The sequence below is a fragment of the Charadrius vociferus genome, unplaced genomic scaffold (genome assembly GCF_000708025.1).
Source record: "Charadrius vociferus isolate BGI_N301 unplaced genomic scaffold, ASM70802v2 scaffold190, whole genome shotgun sequence".
Classification (NCBI taxonomy): Eukaryota; Metazoa; Chordata; class Aves; order Charadriiformes; family Charadriidae; genus Charadrius; species Charadrius vociferus.
The window spans coordinates 933845-952692 of NW_009646608.1; the positions used below are offsets into that span (position 1 = coordinate 933845).

At 38.3% G+C, this 18848-nt stretch overlaps 1 protein-coding gene across 1 annotated transcript in view; it reads left to right on the plus strand.

Annotated features, from left to right (window-relative positions):
• The first annotated feature begins 2354 nt into the window (after positions 1 to 2354).
• MEGF11 (multiple EGF-like-domains 11) overlaps positions 2355 to 18848 on the plus strand; it is a 215187-nt gene continuing 198693 nt past the window's right edge. Inside the window, exons 1-4 of the mRNA XM_009886823.1 lie at positions 2355 to 2466; positions 6410 to 6533; positions 9055 to 9156; positions 10708 to 10808. Coding sequence (XP_009885125.1) covers positions 6418 to 6533; positions 9055 to 9156; positions 10708 to 10808 — 319 coding nt within the window. The 5' untranslated portion in view covers positions 2355 to 2466; positions 6410 to 6417. The remainder of the gene's footprint in view (positions 2467 to 6409; positions 6534 to 9054; positions 9157 to 10707; positions 10809 to 18848) is intronic.

Sequence of the window (18848 nt, forward strand, 5' to 3'; positions counted from 1 at the left end):
ATGTTAATTACAGAAAATATAATAGAATTTTTTAGTTTGTTTCATTCCCAACATTCACTGTAACTTCAGCCATGAACTCTGGTTGAGCAGCAGAGGAGCAGGGTTAACTTTCATAGAGAGCATGGAATACTTTTATCCTGAGAAGTTAAGGTTCTTGCTTACACTTATTGGCATTACCCTTATGGATAAAAGGACCAAGTTGGAACAAGCTTGTCTCCATTGTATGAACTCAAGTGTAAGGTAAGAAAGATGCTGGTTTTGTACATCTGGTCCGTCTGTTCCTAGTTTGTGCACTGCTGTGATTGGCCCCTTCGAGGAACTGGACTGTACAAACTGGTCCCGTGCCGTGAGCCCGTGAGCCTTCACAGGATAGTGCCACGGAAACCTGCTGAAAATCAAAAGCAGTTGTGCTGTCCTGGTCAGCTCTGTTTCTCCACTTGTCTGTGTCGCCTCCAGGGGACAGGAGACTTATGTTTGGAAATGGTATCAGGAGTATTTGTCAATAGTAGTGACTTCTGTTATCTACTTCTAGTATTTGTAGCTATTCAGCTGCCTTCTTGAAGTCACAGGCAGAGATGCACACAAACCGTAAAGTGAGCAGTGCTTAAGGAGAACACAGAAAAGCTGAATGTATGACTGACAGCGTGGGGTTTGTCGCAGAAATTATAGACCACTTGTTTTGCACTGCATGTAAGAGATAATAATTTTCCCTCAGTACAAAGACTCCTAGAGGCTTAAATAGACCCTGTTAACTGAAATATCATCTTTTGTTAACAGAGGCAGCTTCTTGTCCGCTGTCTTCCCGCATTAATCCTGTAAGATGTCAGTAGAGCAACCCAGCAACCCAGTGCATAGTCTGGTGTTTCTGCCAGTTCTTCTGTCACTTGAATTTCTCTGTGCTCAGATGATAAGAATCACATTCTCGGTGCTTTTGTATTCAGTACCCGATCCTTCCTGGAAGCGTTTATCCATTTAAAACAGCTTTAAATTTTCGTTTAAAACAAACCAAAACCACAACCTTGGCAATATTTCTGTTGGTCATGGCAACAATTTTTAGAGGTGACTAGTGAGTTTGAGTGGCTTAGTTCTTGACTGCCCAGATTTAAACAACCTGTTTCCTAGCGTGCATTCTGAGCTCTGCATATTATTCAGTCCTTTCATGGTAACTCAAGTTATTAATCATAAATGGAGGCATCCAAAAAATCCTGATCAGTTTTGAAACTCATAGCCTCTTTTAGCTTTCATAACAGCTTGTTTCTAACAAAGTCTGATGTAGAGCCAAATGAAGTGTGTGTTTAAATGATCCCTTGCCTAAACTATCATGAAAATTTCAGATGGGATGAGAAGGAGGAATGCCACAGAGGGCAGCTTGTTGGAAGCTTGCTACTACTTAGAGACTAAAATAGTGTAATCAGCAAACACTCAGTCACTTTAATGCTTCTTCAGTGAAATCCAACTTTTTGTTTTCTGGCTTAACTATGCTCTTGCATTTTCCTTAATCGCTCACATACAAATACTAGAATGCTTTTTAATTTTGATGCACCTAGATTTTCCTATTTGGTGGAAACTACAATTATGAACAGAATTAGGGAACCTCTTGATAAATATAATGCATTTATGAAGAATCAACATGGCTTTGTAAAGGCTTCATAAGTTGTTAAAGCTCTTTGAAGTAAACATATGGATCAGGAAGATCCAATTAGATTTCCAGAAGGCTTTTGCAATGTCTTTCATCAAACTTCCCGAAAGAAACCGAACTTTCTTAGGATATTACAGAAGTAAAAGTCTATATATAAACTCAAATGTTGTTTATATGATAGGAAATGATAGGAAACAAAGTCTGGGAATCAATGATAGATTTCTAACAGAGGAGCAATGAGGCATCAAATGAAATTGAGGAGGCAGACATAAAAACAAAGGAAGTGTTTTGTACGGTATATGGCTAAGATGTGAGACCATCACAGGATGCTGTTGACACTAAAATTTAAATTTAAGGGATTGAAATTTACATTAATGGATCAAAAATGATTAGATAAATTATTGGAATAGAATCCATCAAATGCTGTTAAGCACAAGGATACCGCTAGTGGCTGAGGAAGTCACAAAGTTGCAAATTGCTGGAGGCTAGAAGGGTATAAAAGGGATGGGCCAGCCATCGTCTTACCCTCTTTCCTAGACACTCGTTCCTGGCTGAAAGCAGGACAGTGGTTTTTGTCTGATATAGCACAATTATCTTATGATATGTAATTATTCAGAACGGTTTATCTCATCTCTATCTTAATTTGTTTCCACTCCGCCAAACACAGTTTCTGTGACCCACTGTTTTCTGTTTTTTCTGATTGATTGCTCACAGGGCCAAGCAACTTCCGAAGAGCTTTCTTCTGCTAATCTGTTCATGTGCTGTGTGTCTTCATGTGCTGATGGTCTGGGAAAACAGGATCCATTAGGAACGTTTCACACTTTGAGGTGAGACTTTTTAACATGGCTCTTTGTTACATGCATTGCATGGAAGTTTGGGGACAAAATTCAGGCTAGGTTAATCGACTGCATATACATTTAGACATCTAAAGGAATCATCTTCGAAACTATATAAGGATTTAAAAATATTGCATGCTAGTGAAAGACACTTTTGTAAATGTTTTCCCTTATTACAGCTGGACACCAAGTTCATTTTTGCCTGGTTCAGAACTCATTTAATCCCAAATAGAGACGAAAGCATTTAATTTAGAACTTTGTCATGGAAGGAAAATTCTGTTTGAATTTCATGTCAAAGTCACGTTAAGAAGTATTTTATGACAGAAATGTAAAAACAAAGTGTTTCGCTATTACTGCCCCTGAACAGGAAATTCTCTAATGGTCAATTTTAGTTAAATTTTCTAGTTTGTCAGCCAAGGAAGCAGAGGAGAAATTTAATCTGTGGTTTTGGTTTTGTTTTTATTTTTTATCCCAGCCACTTAAAATATACAGTAGTCCCCTTTCACAAGAATATTACCGAAGTCAGGTCCTGGGCACCTAGAGAAAGCTTTAGAGGATATTTTCTCCACCCGGCAAGGATTCCTTGGGGTCTTATTTTCTTCCCATGTAGGTCCAATCTTGTAGGGTACTGTTGTCCTCAGCTTGTGTTGTGTAAACTGCGACAGAGAGTAACAAACCTGTTTTTGTCCACGCTGTCATGTACTTCACCTAATTTGAATGATCATCTGCATCTTCTGGTCTCTTTGCAAACCACAGCACAGTTTCCTCAACAAAGGTTTTTGTAAAGTGAATCCACAGACAATAAATCAATGACTTGCCACCTACTAGTTTTTCTATAGCTAAGATTTGAGGCTTAAAAGTGAGTGTCCTTTCTTTTGTGATGGAAGCAGTGACCTGTATCAATATTATAGGTGAAGTACTGAAATTTATTCAAAAAGGAGCAAAGTATGTGAAAACGGCTTAATGAGTAGCAGATACCTAACCTAATCAGTTATAATTACCAGAGAGTGAGACATTTGTGAAAAATCGCCAGATTGTATTTTGGATTGAAAGACCCTGTTTCTTGCCAAATTGTACCTAAATTGACTTCTTTCACTCCTGAAGAGAAAAATCAGGCCTGGAGAGACAAAAAGTTAGAGTCCATTTCGGGACGGCACAGAGAACCTATGCGTTGTCTATTTTCTTGTTAAGCTCAAAAGGCTTTCTGTCCTCGGGAGAGTGGCAGTGGCAGACACTGGAAATGTTTATATAATTTGGCTTTATCTTTAATGAAGTTACAGGCATTGTCCCCCTGAAGGGCTGATGCTGCCTCCTTGGAGAATATGTTCCAAACATTAAACGCAATGCAGGAAGGTAGTATATATAATGCTGAGCAATAAAAGCTGAAAAAACCCTCTATGAGATGTCATTACTGGATTCTTTTTTGATGTTGGTTTTTAATATATGTGCTCCTATTTTTAGAGTTTTATTCTGAATCTTGTAATAGCAACCATCCCATTTTGGTATGAGATCTTTTCTATTAACAGTGATCAAAGTGAAATATTTCATTTGAGTTAGAAAAAGAGACACTTGAGATGAATGAGGTTCTGCTGTATTTGGAGAGTTGGATGTTTCTGATATATGATCTGACTTACAAAGTTAGAAAATTAATTGCACAAAGCAGTTCGTTTATAAACAAATACCATTAGCATTAAAAGTTTAGAAAACAAGTTTGAACCTCTTTCAAATACATTGTAAACAAATATTCTGTGTGCTATTAAGGCTTATAAATAATTCTTTTGGTGTTTATTTGGTTTAAAAACTAAACTGATACGTTGTTTTGTTAACAAATTGACATCTCTGAGACCTACAGAATTCAAATAGAGGGCTGCTTTGTTAAATGATAAAAGGCTCATTCTCTTTAGGTAGAAGACAGGCTGTCTTTCTACCTTTAACTAATTTAGGGATAAACCCAGGCTCCTGACGTTCTCAAGAAGTTAACAAACTGAGCACAGAACCGTGTTTTGATTTAAATCCCCCTCTCTTGAGGATTGTATTTCCTTAAGCAGTTTTGCCTTGCTCTCGCTTTGACCGTTTCTGTTGATTAGAAGCAGCCTTTCCTCTAGTTCTGTTTGTTCAGTGTTGGCATGTTCCAAAGGTGTAGAGAATGAACAAAGGAGGTAAATTGCAACCTATAAATACAGTGCTCAGCAGAACTTGTCCTCTGTAATTTGGTGTTATTCAAATGGCAGCTAGTGTAATAGGCATCTTTGGAAGATACTTTTGTTTAAGGGCTGTCTGTCCTTTTGCTGAGCCTGATACTTGGTAGTTCATGTCTATTGGCACGTTTTATGTTAAAAGAAAGCTCAATTCTACTCTCAAACAAGCTCTCAGTTTTTGGTTTGTTGGATTTCTGTCCCATGAGCATTTGCAGGTCAGCCGTTCAAGACACTTTTCCTCCATGGAGAGGCGGTGTCAGAACAAGTGTGGCAAACGTCTTTTCAATAAGCAGAATTATCTCTCGTGTCCTTTTCTCATCAGCCCTCCTAATTTCCAGAGTAAACTTTTGCATTGTTGCCATGGGACTCTGAAACAGCCTGCAGGTAGAGAATGGTCACTCACAGGCTTAAATCCATTTCATGAGGAACGCTAACATTAAATCATGTTAATTAACATTAATATGACTTACATGGCTTAAGACGTATCTTTGGGTTTAGCAGAGCTCTAGGAATAATTTAAAAGATGAGCTATTACTCCCTTTGGGATCTTGACTTCAAATCCACTCAAGGCAATGGGTGTCCTTGAACTAGCTTAGAAGGCTTTGAATCAGGAGGTAATTTCAGATCAGCTTTCCTGGCTATCCCTCTGCTGCTCATTCTGCTTTGTGATGACTTCTTTATGCTGGGCTCTATATCAGTGCCATGCAGAGCAAACCCCTTAACATCCCTTTTGCTGTTCTGGACCACGAAGCAACGAGCCATGTGGTTTTTAGATGATCATATGAAGATTCAATCTATTTTTAGGGCAATCTTGTTGCCAGGAATAATATATGGGACTTTTGATTTGAATGGTGGATTATGTGATGATATAAATGCCTGAAATGGATATTTAAAAATATTTTTTACTGACTTAACATTTAACAGATTAACACCTCTGATGCAGTTACATTTAAAAGCAACTTCATATTTTCTATCTATTTTGTACTTTTGTCTTTTGTCATTGGGGACCTCTAGGCAAACACCATGACTTGTTTCAAAGCCTCAAATGAACAGTAGGTATGCATAAGTCAGTACATTTAATAGATGAACTGTAAGATGATGAAGAGACCACACCTAATGAATTTTATACAATCTATTTCCAACTTCAATGCAAATATTTTTATTTCATGTTTAGTGTTCTGCATAATGTGACCCAATATTTTGACCTCTGTCATTCTTAGTGATCCCCCCATGTAAGAGTTGAAAAGTGAATTGATTTTCCTTCATTCATGTAATAAGCGTATGTCTCAGATATAACCTACTGTATTGACACATGTAAAACCCACTTAAATAAACAAAGGGGGTATTTGAGTATTCTTCCATGTGTTCTTCCCAGGTTGATGGGAGAATAGTTTGTTTTAATACCTCAGTTATTTATTTTGTCATTGCAGACAGACAGCTGTAAAAATATTCCGTATCAGAAACATTCTTTGGAAGGATCATTGGGTCTATCAATATCTTGGGTAGCTTCATCATAAAATTCATCATTTTTAGTATGTTTAAAAGTATAAATTCCCTTTGGAATTCATTTGCACTTCTAAAAAATTCTACTGGTTAGTTGATTGCTTTCTCAAGTATTTCAGTTTGTAAATAACTCCACAGTATCTGGATTTGCACAAAAGCAAGGATTAAAAGGCGTAGAAGGACATTTTCTTCAAAATTGTCTTTGATGGCTATACTTTCTTTTCTTTATCTAGATACAACAATGGTGGTGCATATGCTGTTCCGGTGGATTCTAAGAGGACTCATTCTGTCTTTTCTGCTCAAAACTACTCTGTCCCTAAACCCAGATGATCCAAATGTTTGTAGTCATTGGGAAAGGTAATGTATAACACGAGGATTTTTTTTTTTTTACTAGCGGTTTCAGATTTTTACATTTAAAAGGCAAAATAAGAGCTGTAATTTACTGAATACCACCCTGCCTCACAAAAGAACACGGATTGGCATGACAGAAATAGCACTTCCGAGTGCCTTTGAGGATTTGGATCGTTTCAAAGAATTGGCGAGCCGGAGCCCACATACCCCTGTCTCCTCGGCTGTACTTTGGAAAGCTCCTCCATCGCTTCAGCTAGAGGACTGCACAGGAGTGTTTTCATTTATCATGGGGAGACCTAGAGAAATGGTGGCGTTGTTCTGCCTTGCTTTTTTCTGGTAGTTGTCAAGCAAGACTATTAGAGATTTCAACTAAGTTTTAAGCCCTTCCTGCTGCAACGTGCAGGCTTATTCTGTACGTCCTGAACTTTGTGGCTGTGTCTGCCAAATTCGTGTCAGCATCAAAGAGTATCTGCATGAAAGCACTGAGAATTAAAGGCCCTGGTAATTCTGTTCTGTCTATTGTTACAGTGTCCTAGTCCTAAAAGTGGTTCTGTGCAGAACAGTTCTTACGAGTACACAGAAACCCACTAGCTTTGATAGGGTTCACCTCCATGCGGGGTCTGTTTGCAGAGGCTAAAGTTCCTATACTCTTAAGTTTCACTTGCTAAATTTCCAGTGCTGTTCCGTGGTTTAGTTCCACACAAATATGAATCGCTGCACACTTTAGCAAAATAAACCCCCTGACAAGAGCAAAAACGGAATCATACTTTAATGGCACCGTGTTTTGATTTTAGAGGCCTTAATTAGAGAACTGTTTGTAGGTAATGCAGCTGCAAAGCAAACACTGTACAGGAATAGGATTTTGCAGTCTGTGTCGTGAGGTGAAGTGCATTCAGAGCACAGGAATAAAATATTGATTTTGTCTGAAGAAAGTCAGCAACCTAGAGACCCAATCAAGGAGAAACAAAAATTAAATACCAAAATTGATTGGTTGTACTGACCAAGATGACTTTGTTACTTAGATGTTAATAAATCAAAGGGAAGAGATTTTTAGGGCAATTCCTGGATAACAAGTGGGATCATAAAATAATAATCAAGATTCGTGAATGTTACTGTTTTACATTAATAATGAGCAATGTAAATATTTTACGTTTTCGCAGTAGTAGAAGTCAAAACATTATTGTCAAACCCAGCAAATTGTGATAGAGGGCAAAAGCAACATGTAGTAGAATCTTGGCTTGTCTAGAAGGGGCATGACAAGCAGAGCAGTAATAGCCCAATCTTTGATTTCAAGCCAATCAGACCCTCAAAGCAAATATTTTGGTATTGCCTTACTGGTGCAATCTCAAAGGGCTTAATCACATGAGCAGTGCCATTGATGAGAAGGAAATCACTTGGACGATTAAGACAATCGATATAATGAATGACTTGGAGGATCTAATTCCTGGGTCTTGACCCTGCCTAGAATGATTTCAGTATCATTCTCCAAAGATGTTGTAGATCTGATAAAGCAGAGCTTGTTCCCAGATCAGAACCCGAGATTGCGAGTCTCTGAAGCAGTGCACACACTTACTATAGGGCAACACAACATTCTGAAAGGACTGAGACTGACAAGTAAATGAGATTTGTGTTCCTATATCATGTGAGAGGCCTGGGCACTTTAAATATAATCACAGTAATTAATACAATACCTGTTGCATGAATAAATAGTCTTTTGGGAAGGAGATTGCTGAATTCTTAGTATTGTGGGATCTCTGTGATTTCTAATCAATTTGCCCAGTTTTTATTTATATTCATTCATTTGTACAAAGGGAGGTAATGCCATTCTGAGCATATGTCAAAGTGTTCCAAATCTAGATACCATTTAACTCCCCTTACAATTGTCAGATAGTTCTGAAGTTATTTCTGCTACAAATTAAAAGGATTCAATTTGTGCAGCAGAAAAATAAACACTCTTCAACCTTTTACAAACGATCCTATTTGATTGGCGCACCCAGTATTTGAAGTAATGATGCTGCTTCATCATAAAATGAAGTGTGGGCATCCCATCGTGCTGGCAAAATGCAGCAGTGGTAAGTTAATATGAGCTCTTATCAGCATTGTGGAATACAAGAGAAAATTAACAGTCCTCGGCAGGAAGGCAACTGAGATGTTTTAAAAACATGGTGCTTTCCTCTCTTTTAAAGTTTGCACTCTCAAGTTAACCAAATGCCCTTTTCACCTTCTACGCTACAGTGAATTTTAGTAACATTTCTTTCTTTTCCAGAAGGGAATAGTTTATTTCTCAAATGGAAATCTCTATGCCTGTTTCAGTTATGGAGCCCCAGTGAGAAGCATTTTCTAAATTTTCAGGAAAATCTGTGGTTGAGGGAAGCCCTCTTCTGTTTTTTGATAATGCCCAAATTTTCTAAGATTATTGATTTAATTATTTTTCATATTGGAGTTAGATGGGTAGCATATACAGGGAGCTGAAGCTTTTCATGTTGCAACAAATAGCGTTACACTTTCTCTCTTTGTCTACTCCTAGCTACGCTGTGACGGTACAGGAATCTTACGCTCATCCTTTTGATCAGATCTATTATACAAGATGTACTGACATACTGAACTGGTTCAAGTGCACTAGACATAGGTAAGAGCTGATCCTCAGAAATTTAAATTTTATTTTGCCTTTTTATCTCCTTATATACCTTTTATTTATCCAAGTTTTTGTGGTACTCTGATACAGATATGTACAGAAAGATGTATTTGAGTACAATAGCTAGGGCGTTTGGCATGCGGGGGCAGTGAATGGAGTCGAGAGATTTTTGCATGGAATTTGAGTGAGACCAATGATAGTCAGTCTCTTATGGGCCCTTCAGGAGTATGTATCCTTACCGTTCACCCTGCCATGTGATTGGAGGTGTTTATTACATGACCAAACACAACCAACTATCTTTTCCAAGCGATCAGTGCACGTCCAGGTTTATGGTAGGAAGTCCCTGCAGCTCCTAAATGTTGAAGAATCAGGCACTTGAGGGTTAGTGATAGTTACAAATGGATCCATATTTGAAATACTGCACCCAAAAGTGTATTGAAAATCAGGTAAAATGAGGATGGGTCCACTTCTAGTACTGAATGAAAGCTGATACTAAACAGTTCATTTTTCCCAGGCTGCAAGATATCACTGTTATATTCAGTCTGATTCCAATAGAAAAATATCCCAATAAACATCCACTAATACTCGCAATCTTTCAAGGGGTTTTTAGCAAGCTACTTGGTACCTTAACTTGCATGCATTCAGTAGCTTAGAGGTTGTTCAGGACCATCCCAGTCTGACTGGAGGAGTTTGCTTTTTAGCTTCTGTGCTACAATGTATGGAATTGAATAGAGATGCAGAGCTTTCTGAGCTATTGTATAGCTTGGAATACAGCACAGTAAATTCAATCAGTTTATCTAATGTGAGGATCAATAGATTTTGTTCAATTTAGGTAATTTCAAATAAACAAACATGAACAAAGCTGTTTTGAAGTGTTTGGCTACTAAATATTCTCTGTTAAATATTCCTTTTCTAATGTGGTATCATTACTAATGCTATGAATAAGTCTAGAAAAGCTACAGAATGCTTAACACCTTTTAATTTCTGTGGACTACATATTGTGGTGGGAAAAACATGCTTTAAATACTGAACTGAGATAATAATGTCATTTTGCAAGGCATTAATGCCTTGGAACGGTTAGCAAGTAGGAAGAAATCACTTGGGGTTAACTTCACATTTTGTGTATCAAGAGCAGTTTCCATTGTGGCAATTTCTTGTGTAGCACGCTGACACAGTCGTCTCCGTAGAAGATTCTGTTCATTCCATTGATGATAGCTGACCTTGCTGATATGCAGAAAGGAATCATTTATTCTTGAAGAAACTCCTTGCCCTTCCTTTAGGGCTGGGGAAATGTTTTAAGATAGCAGTTCTAGGAAGGGCTACAGTGATTGACTGTCATGGGTACTGTGTTTATAATACAAGGTATATTTCAAGTTTCAAAACAAGTATTGATTTTTTTTTATTGTGGTTTTTAATATCAAAAGCTTTCATGCATTTTAAAATAATTATTGAATGCTATCCTTACTATAATTTAACACAAATATAATTCCAACAGTTGGCATTGATTTTCAATATTGTCAAGTGGCTTTCTGTCTTGCAATTTAGAATAAGTTATAAAACAGCATATCGAAGAGGACTAAGAACTATGTATCGGCGAAGATCTCAGTGCTGCCCTGGATATTATGAAAGTGGAGACTACTGTATACGTATGTACAGAACTTCGATTCAGATATGAGAATTAAAAGTAATTTTTGGAGGAGCTCTAGACAAAGTAAAGGTGTATTGCAGGAATAATATTAAGGGCTGATTTTCAGAGCTGCCCAGAACCTTCAGGACCCACTGCTTTCAGTCAGAATTGCAGATAGAGAACATTTTAGGTCATTTTGGGTATATGCATTTCAAGCACCTAAGTAAAAATCTGCTGAAATCATTGGGGAGGGAGTTAATCAAGTTCCCTAGTGCTTTTTGAATCAGACCTTACTTTGGGGAGTAATTTATTCATGTATGCACTAATGTTAAAGAATTAGGGGAACTGAGAACGCTCTTAGGAATGAACCATTACATAGTTTCAGTAGCAGTGTAAAGTTTCTGCCTCTTTGAAAGTTCTTACTCCAGATCGGAATAGTTAAAAATTCATTTTGTTTCACATGGTTCCTGTCAATAATTTTGCTCTTTTTAAAGCTTTAAATAGTTTCGCTCTTTTTAATGTCAGCAGAACTTTGTCCTAATTGCACTGTATAAGTAAATAAAAAGCTCTGGACTGTGTTAGGTGAGTCGGAGGGGGACAAGAAGCAAAAGGGATCTTTCAGCAATGCCTACGAGCTTTGTTAGTTAAAAATGTACTGTACATTAATGTCACGTGTTTTCAGTATTGCAGCTTTCTAAGTATTCTGAGGCAGAATGCATTTGCTACACTGCTCAAAAGGAGAATGGAGCTGGGGATCTCTCCTCTATGTCTTGTTAGAATGGGATTATGGCCTGGGAAAAAAACAGGGAGATTTTTGATCAGCATCAGAATCCAAATTTTATTGACAAGTTTAGAATGCCATAGGATAATTTAAATGTGAAAATGATACAATTATCCAACTAATGCTAAATATCTTGACACAGCGCTTTAAAGCTATTTCTGTCTAGTTCTGTTGGTGTTTTTATCTGAGTAGCTATATTGTACTGAGCACCTCAAAAACATGAATGGACCCTAGTCTCATTTTAAATGACCTTTATGCCAGAGAGTTACTTTAAAGGGCTTTGGACTGTGAAAAATTAACAGCCCTTTGAGATAAGGCATTAGAATTGCAGAGAGAGTAATAATTTGCTCTTTCGAAGTGGGAACTGCAGTTACTCAACTCCTGAAAAACATTTAATGTAACCTATTGTCTTTGCTAAAATTCTTCCTATGTTAAGTATGTACTTACCTTTAAATTTCTCAAGTGTCAATATAATTTCAGCAGTTGTTCCACATACTTTTATTACCAACTTGAATTTTGTTGCTCAAAATCCTGTCTGGCACAGAACATGTTTATTTTCAGTTTTCTCTCTGCAATCTACTGTTTTTTATTTTTTTTTAATTTTTAACTTGCCATACTTGTTGCAACATCAGAAGATCTCTGCAGACTTTCTGATTCTTTGAGGATGTTAACATTTATTTTAAAGTGCTTTTTTGTTAGTATTAATACTGAAGACTTCAGCTGCTGCCAATAAAATTTTGTCTTTATATTATGGAGAAAGAACAGCATACACCATACACGAAAGTTTTGGTGATGCAGAACAGACAGCAGGTATCTGGGCAAACCAGGAGTTTCATGTTTGACACAGTGCAGATGATACTTACGTTCTCTCTGTTGTTTACACGTGCAAGAGTCAGGTTCTTATATTTCATTATCAGCATGGTCATAAATGCAAAGTGCATGCCTCAGGGACATTTTCTATCTTCCTGGGAGATCTGAGCAGCAAGTGCAGCTGAGAGAGAAATGATGTAAAGGAAGAAGTTCTTCATTGTGATTGATTCTAGGTACTTGGTCTTACTGTTTTGATACCACAAGTAGCCACACAGCAAAAAAACCCCAAAACAATCAAAAAAAACCAAACCAAAAAACTCCAAAACCCAACCCCCCAAAACCAACCAAAAAACCCCAACAAAAACACATCGAAACTCTCTGACCCTGCAACCTACAGTTTGAAGGCACAACAATATTTAGCTAATGTGATCCTTTTCCCATGTCATCCCTTTTGTTTCTAATGCATCGAGCCCGAGTCCCATTTGTTTTGTTTTGTTTTTCCACAATACGTTCCTGTGCCAACAAGCAAATTCTCCCATTCATCATTCTTTACAGTCAGCAGTGAATTCCATTTTCATTCCTGGTGGCACCTCCCTGCTTCTGCCTCTTTCCTTACCCTCCTTTCCCATTTCTTTATTTTCTTTAAACTGATATTTTCAGCTGTTTCCTAACAAGGTAGTCCAGTTCTCCTGTCCCACATCCCTCTAGACGTGTTCAGTGCCTGCTCCTTCCATGGCAGCTGCTACAAGAGACAGGTCAGGAGGCACCATCAAAATCATTCCCCTGGCCGATGCTGTCGTAGGGCGGCGTGGCTCAGAGATGAGCGTGTTTCCGCTAAGCCCCACTGACATGAGGGGAAGGCAGCTCCAGCCCTGCAGAGACTGTTCTCCCCACTCAGCCAGCCCTTTCAAATCCCTTCCATTAGCAATCATGGCAGCCACTACAACATGGGGAGGAGAGGATACATCCCGCAGTGAGTCTGATGATCAAAAGAAAGTTTGATTAAAAAACAGTGTGTAGATTAAAGGCTAATTGGTTCTTCTTTCATTAATAGCAGTCTTTATTTCTTACAAAAGTTAAATAGCTTTGTAATTAACAGTGACATGTTTAGACTAGAGAAGGCTGAGTTCAAATCTCTATTAATGACTGTTTCTTGGATTTTAAAACAGGAGTGAAGGCTTTCAGCTACTGTTTTGATCTTTTCCTTTCTCATTTACTATTTTTTAAAGCAATGTCAGATATATGTTTTTATCTTTGTCCTCCTGTTGGAACTTACTAAATGGATTAAGCTGAGTAAAATCTATCCCCAATTCTAAATGATCAGGTTGACCCAGAGCCTCTTCCTCTGCCACTCTTCCTCTGGTGTCTTCGTTGCCCTTTTGAGATCTTCATATGCGACTGCCCCATAAAATGCGGCATTCGGTCACAAGGTCAAATAATTTAAACTGTTGACTGGTAAGTTATGTATCTGGCCAGCACGTTACATTCAGGCAAAACAGTTTTGGGGTATGAAATTGTCTTTGTGCCTATAAAGGGCTTGGAATATTTTTGGGTTGTAATAGTATTCAGAAAATACCACCTGAAAAATGCTGCAAATGCACATCTCCATTTTTTTTACCGTCAATGTCTTAGAAATGGTTGCCACCATTCTGGTAGTTTTGCAAAATGATTCCCCTTCTCCTAATGTTCTTATACATGACATAGCGTTTCACTGAGCTGTCCCTGAAAACAAACAGCATAGTCTGGGTAATAAATCAGGGCAAGTATGATTTACTATACCTTGCATGCTAAGGTAAGCTTTTGGCAGAGCAAATGCATAAACTGCTGAAAATCTTTTTTTAAACAACCACAGGGTTCAACTGCCCTTCAAGGTTTTTGTAAGGATATTTTGAAATTATATTGCCTAGATTAGTATCTGCGGTAGATAAAGCATCTCTGAATTCTTTGCTGCTCAAAAAAAGAAAAAGGAAAGGAATATTACATGGCTCTTTCGTGATTTTTACCCTTTGAGTAGATGGTCATTGAATACTTCCCTTTAAGAGTATGTCAGGTGGAAAGATCCCGTGTGTACTAAATGGATACATTTTTGTCTGAGAGACCGATGCTTTGTTCAGTCTGTCCATTTTAATCTTATTCTTGCACTACAGATTTATATAACAGAGACGTTTCTTCTAGGTAACAAAGGGTCAGAGACCCAAGCAACAGAGAAAAGGAAGATGGGACTGCAAGTGGCATCTACTTATATCTGACTTTTTGGCAGAAAAAAACAACCATGAAACACAAAGTTGGGAATTCACCTTTTCTTCATAGATTGAGATATTTTTTGCTTTTCACAGTTTTATTTTTCACGCTCATACCTTACACTCTTTTTCTGTTCTATAAATCTATGCAATGTGACAGGATGTAATAATGACAGGGTTAGTGATTTAACAGTCTTATTTGCTGCCATTTATCTGTCATTCAAACCTGCCAAAAGTCAGTGGAGTTATAGATTGACCATTTCATGGTTCTTTCCTTTCTTGGCCAAGATATTATCGATCTCAGATTGTTTTTCAACATTCAGCTTTCCACATTACAAGTGCCATGACCATCATCAGGGCTCCTTGAGTTTGACAAATCTTTTTACAGAGAAATTCTCGGTCTCACTGGTTAAATCTCAATGTGTCACCTAGAGTGGTGGTTCACTCTGGCCAGAGGTTAAGGACATTAGTATATTTGCATGTAGTTATTTACCTATCTTTTCAGCTAGCCTATGTCTGACACCTTTAATGATTTTCAGAAAGAAATGAGGAATGTTCTTTTAATAGCTGACGGTGAAATGATGCAAATTTGGGACCTGATTCTTTTCAAGATTTTAAATAATGTTTCATACATTCTGTAATTCCAGTAGGCATGTCAGCTTCATAGTGTGATGTGTGCTTTTATATTGTAGCAATATGAACATTCATACCTCAGGATTGCACTCAAATTTACAAGGCTGCGTGTCTAGTGTAGTTTTTGTGAGTTTTGAAAAGGCTGCCTTATTGGAGCCATATGGCTGGATTGTTAAACATCTGTACCATAGGAGTAACAATTCCAAAGCTTCCTGCCATCTGGATGAATTACAATACTTGCGATTCAATGCATATGCTACAACAACACACTGACACCGCAGTAGAATGTACTTATGATGAAAAGAAAAATAATAGCTATGCGATCAGTGCAAAAGTTGTACACTCTTAGGAAATGTTGAATCAGTGGCTTAAACTTCCTGAATATTCATAGTGTTTCTTCATGTGTCAGATTTGTTGATTATTTTCACTTTATAAGGCAGTAGCTCGTTAACATTTTAAAAGAAATGTTGTCCCCCCCTGCTTCTCACCTCAATTTTAATTCCTCATGGTGAGCGTTCCTGTAACTTGAAAATATATTGTTTGAAAACTGCTGGACTTAGGAAATATATTTTTCTTATCTTTATAGACACACATTAAAGCTGGTGCGAGTGCTTTCTGTAAGAGCCTTACTGTTACATTATTCAAGTACGGCATTCTCTACATCAATAATGCAACATAAATTAAGGGAAATGATCCAGCAGTACATAGATACTTTGTATCAGGGGATATTCTTTTTCTCTTTCTGATTTGGGATGTATGAGTGCGAGAAAATGGTCTGGAAGGCCATTCTGCATATAGCGTTATTAATTATAGAGTTGAAATGACAGTAGGAGACGCTTTGAAATTTCTCCTTTTATATGCATTTCAGATGACTCCATACGTCTTTTCCCAGTGAAGAATATGAGGAAAATAATTTGGGTCCTGTGCTCCCATCTGAGGGGAAACTTACACGGGAATTAAGAAATTCTGCTTCTTGTAGTAGCATTAGTAGTTGCAGCCGCAGTAGCAGCAGCAACGTTCTTACCCCTGTGTGGAGACTGGGAGGTTTCCAGTTGAACGAGCGGGTGGGTTGGCAGCAAAGCAGCAGAAACCATGCAACAGAACTGGTTATCGGCATTCAGCTCCTGCTCCCACACTGCAGAGTGTAGCCTCAGAGCCATATACCCTTTTACAGAATACAGTGGGGCAGGCCAGAGCTCTGCAAACTGTAGAGGGCTTTGCTTATTTATTCTTAGCATCTTGGAAGGCAGGTGTGTGCATAGGAAGGAGATCAGCCCTATAAGCAGGTCAGTTCATTTTGTGGCATAGGTAAAGACACTGGGTTACTATTTAGCCTAAAGATAATGGAGAGACCTCTCTGATTGGAAAGTGAAAAAATCAATTCTCATCTCCCATCCATCATTTTATATTTGCAGTCGGCTTCTGGATTCTGGTGGGTTTGCAAAGATGCTGGTGGCAAGAACTAATGAAATAAGGGAAGGACTTCTGGAAGAAATGCAGTAGAAGGAGGAGAAAGAAAATGTTCATACAAAGGAATGAGAACAGCACAAAGTTGGAAAGGAGGGTATCCTGAAGCTGTATGTCTCAAGGGGCTTAATAAATACCAGAGGAAAAATTATGCAGGCATTATAATGAGAAAAATATTTAGACTGTAGCTAGTGTAAAAGTAAAAAAGCTTTTCTGCCTGTTTTCAGCAATCTCGGTTGAATCAGTATAAAAGAATACTGGGAATATAGACACAGAAGGAAGCACTAGATCCAGAGCTACTCATAGGATTCAAGCTAACGGCCTGAATGCCTGGAAGCTTCAGCAGGATCAGAAAAAAGACCCGAGAATCACAGGTGTGAGTTCATTGTTGAACTCAAAGAAAGAGCCATGCAAAGTCTAGTCCATTAATTTGCCCACTTTTAGCAAAGACAGTTTGGTCCCCAGCTGCTGTAAATCAGCAGAGACCCACCATGTTTGAATGGACATCTTCAGTTACTTCATCCTCAGTTCCACGTCTTCTTTAATGTCTTGATTTCCTTTCAAAATCCCCTTCCTTCTTTTCCTGATTAAACACACTTCAGCATTGTTAATCCTAGTTTGCACTGATCTCCAATGGCGTGGCAGACACTGCGGCTAATCCACAACAGCTTCATGGCTCAATCCTTCCTATGTTGCTGGTGTCCATTCACTTGCATTGACTTATAAAAACAAGATCCTGTCCCTCCCGTATATGAGTGAACTGTTTTTCGGGATGTATACATACAGGACATTTGCAATTGGAAGGCACAGAACTCCAGAAGATTTTTCCCTCCAAAAGAGTTAGAAGTTCATTAGTAGTCCAGACGTGTGGTGAGCTGGGTTAACTTACGGAAATCAATAGGGTCAGAAAGAAGATGGATGTATGAAATGAAACACATGTTTAAAATTGAAGTTGTTTTCTTGACCACTCCTTTACATCCTTCTCCCATTTAATAGATTTATTTCCCTTGTGAACTGAAGAAGTTTTAAAGCCTAGTAGAAAAGGAGGGAGAGAGAAAAAGAGAGGAAAAGAAGTTGCCCAAATCAAGATGCCCTTTAAAAAGAGATTCTGATGTACATACAAAATATGAGATAACACCTTTTTCCACTTCTTTTTTATTGTAGCTTCCTCTGACTGTGACCCTCCCCTGGCCAGTCCTAGAGTCTCTGCCACACAGTAGCTCTAGACATCTGGGGAGCCATCGGTCAGATGAGGGGGGACCGCTCTAAGGCAGAGTCCTTGTTGGCCGAAAAAAGGAGCTACTGTAACCTGTGCCAGATGTAAGCACCATTCCTCCCTCTTCCTCATTTCTAGGCATCTTTTAAGATTAAAACTATAAAGAAAAATTAATCAGTATCACTACAAGAATGTCTGAAGTGCATAGAATAGAATAATAGCATAGTACAGTGTTGTGGGTTAACGCCAGTTCCAGCTCGCTCACTGACCCACACAGCTCCTCTGGCTCATTTCCCCTGGTGGGACAGGGGAAGAGGAAGGAAGAGTAAAACAAAGAAAATTTGTGGATCAAGATAAAAAATGTTTAATAAGCAAAAGAGAAGTGGAAGAAGAGAGAAAGAAAACAACTGATGCAAAGGCAATCACTCGCCACCTCCCATGGGTGGATTGATACCAGCTGGGTACTGAGCAAAAGATGGGTAATATCCTGAAAGCACCTCCTCTTCCTTCCTACTGCTAAGCATGACGTTATAATGCATGGAATATCTCTTTCGTTCGTTTGGGTCATCTCCTGGTTGTGTCCCCTCCCAACTTCTTGTGCACCCCCAGTCTGTTCACAGCAGCGAGAGAAACAGAGAAAGCCTTGATGCTGTGCAAACACTGTTCAGCTATAGCTAAAATGTTTTCATTATCAGTGTTGTTTTGGTCACAAATCTAAAACACAGCACCATCCAAGCTGCTATGAAGAAAATTAACTCCATCCCAGCCAGACCCAGTACATACAGCCCTACTGTAGTTAATAAAACATACTCATCAATATGATCCTCGTGAAATCTCCTTTTTTTTTTTTTTTTTGGTCTTTCCACCTCTTAGTTTCAGTAGTGACAAGGGACTACTTTGAAAGCTGCTGTG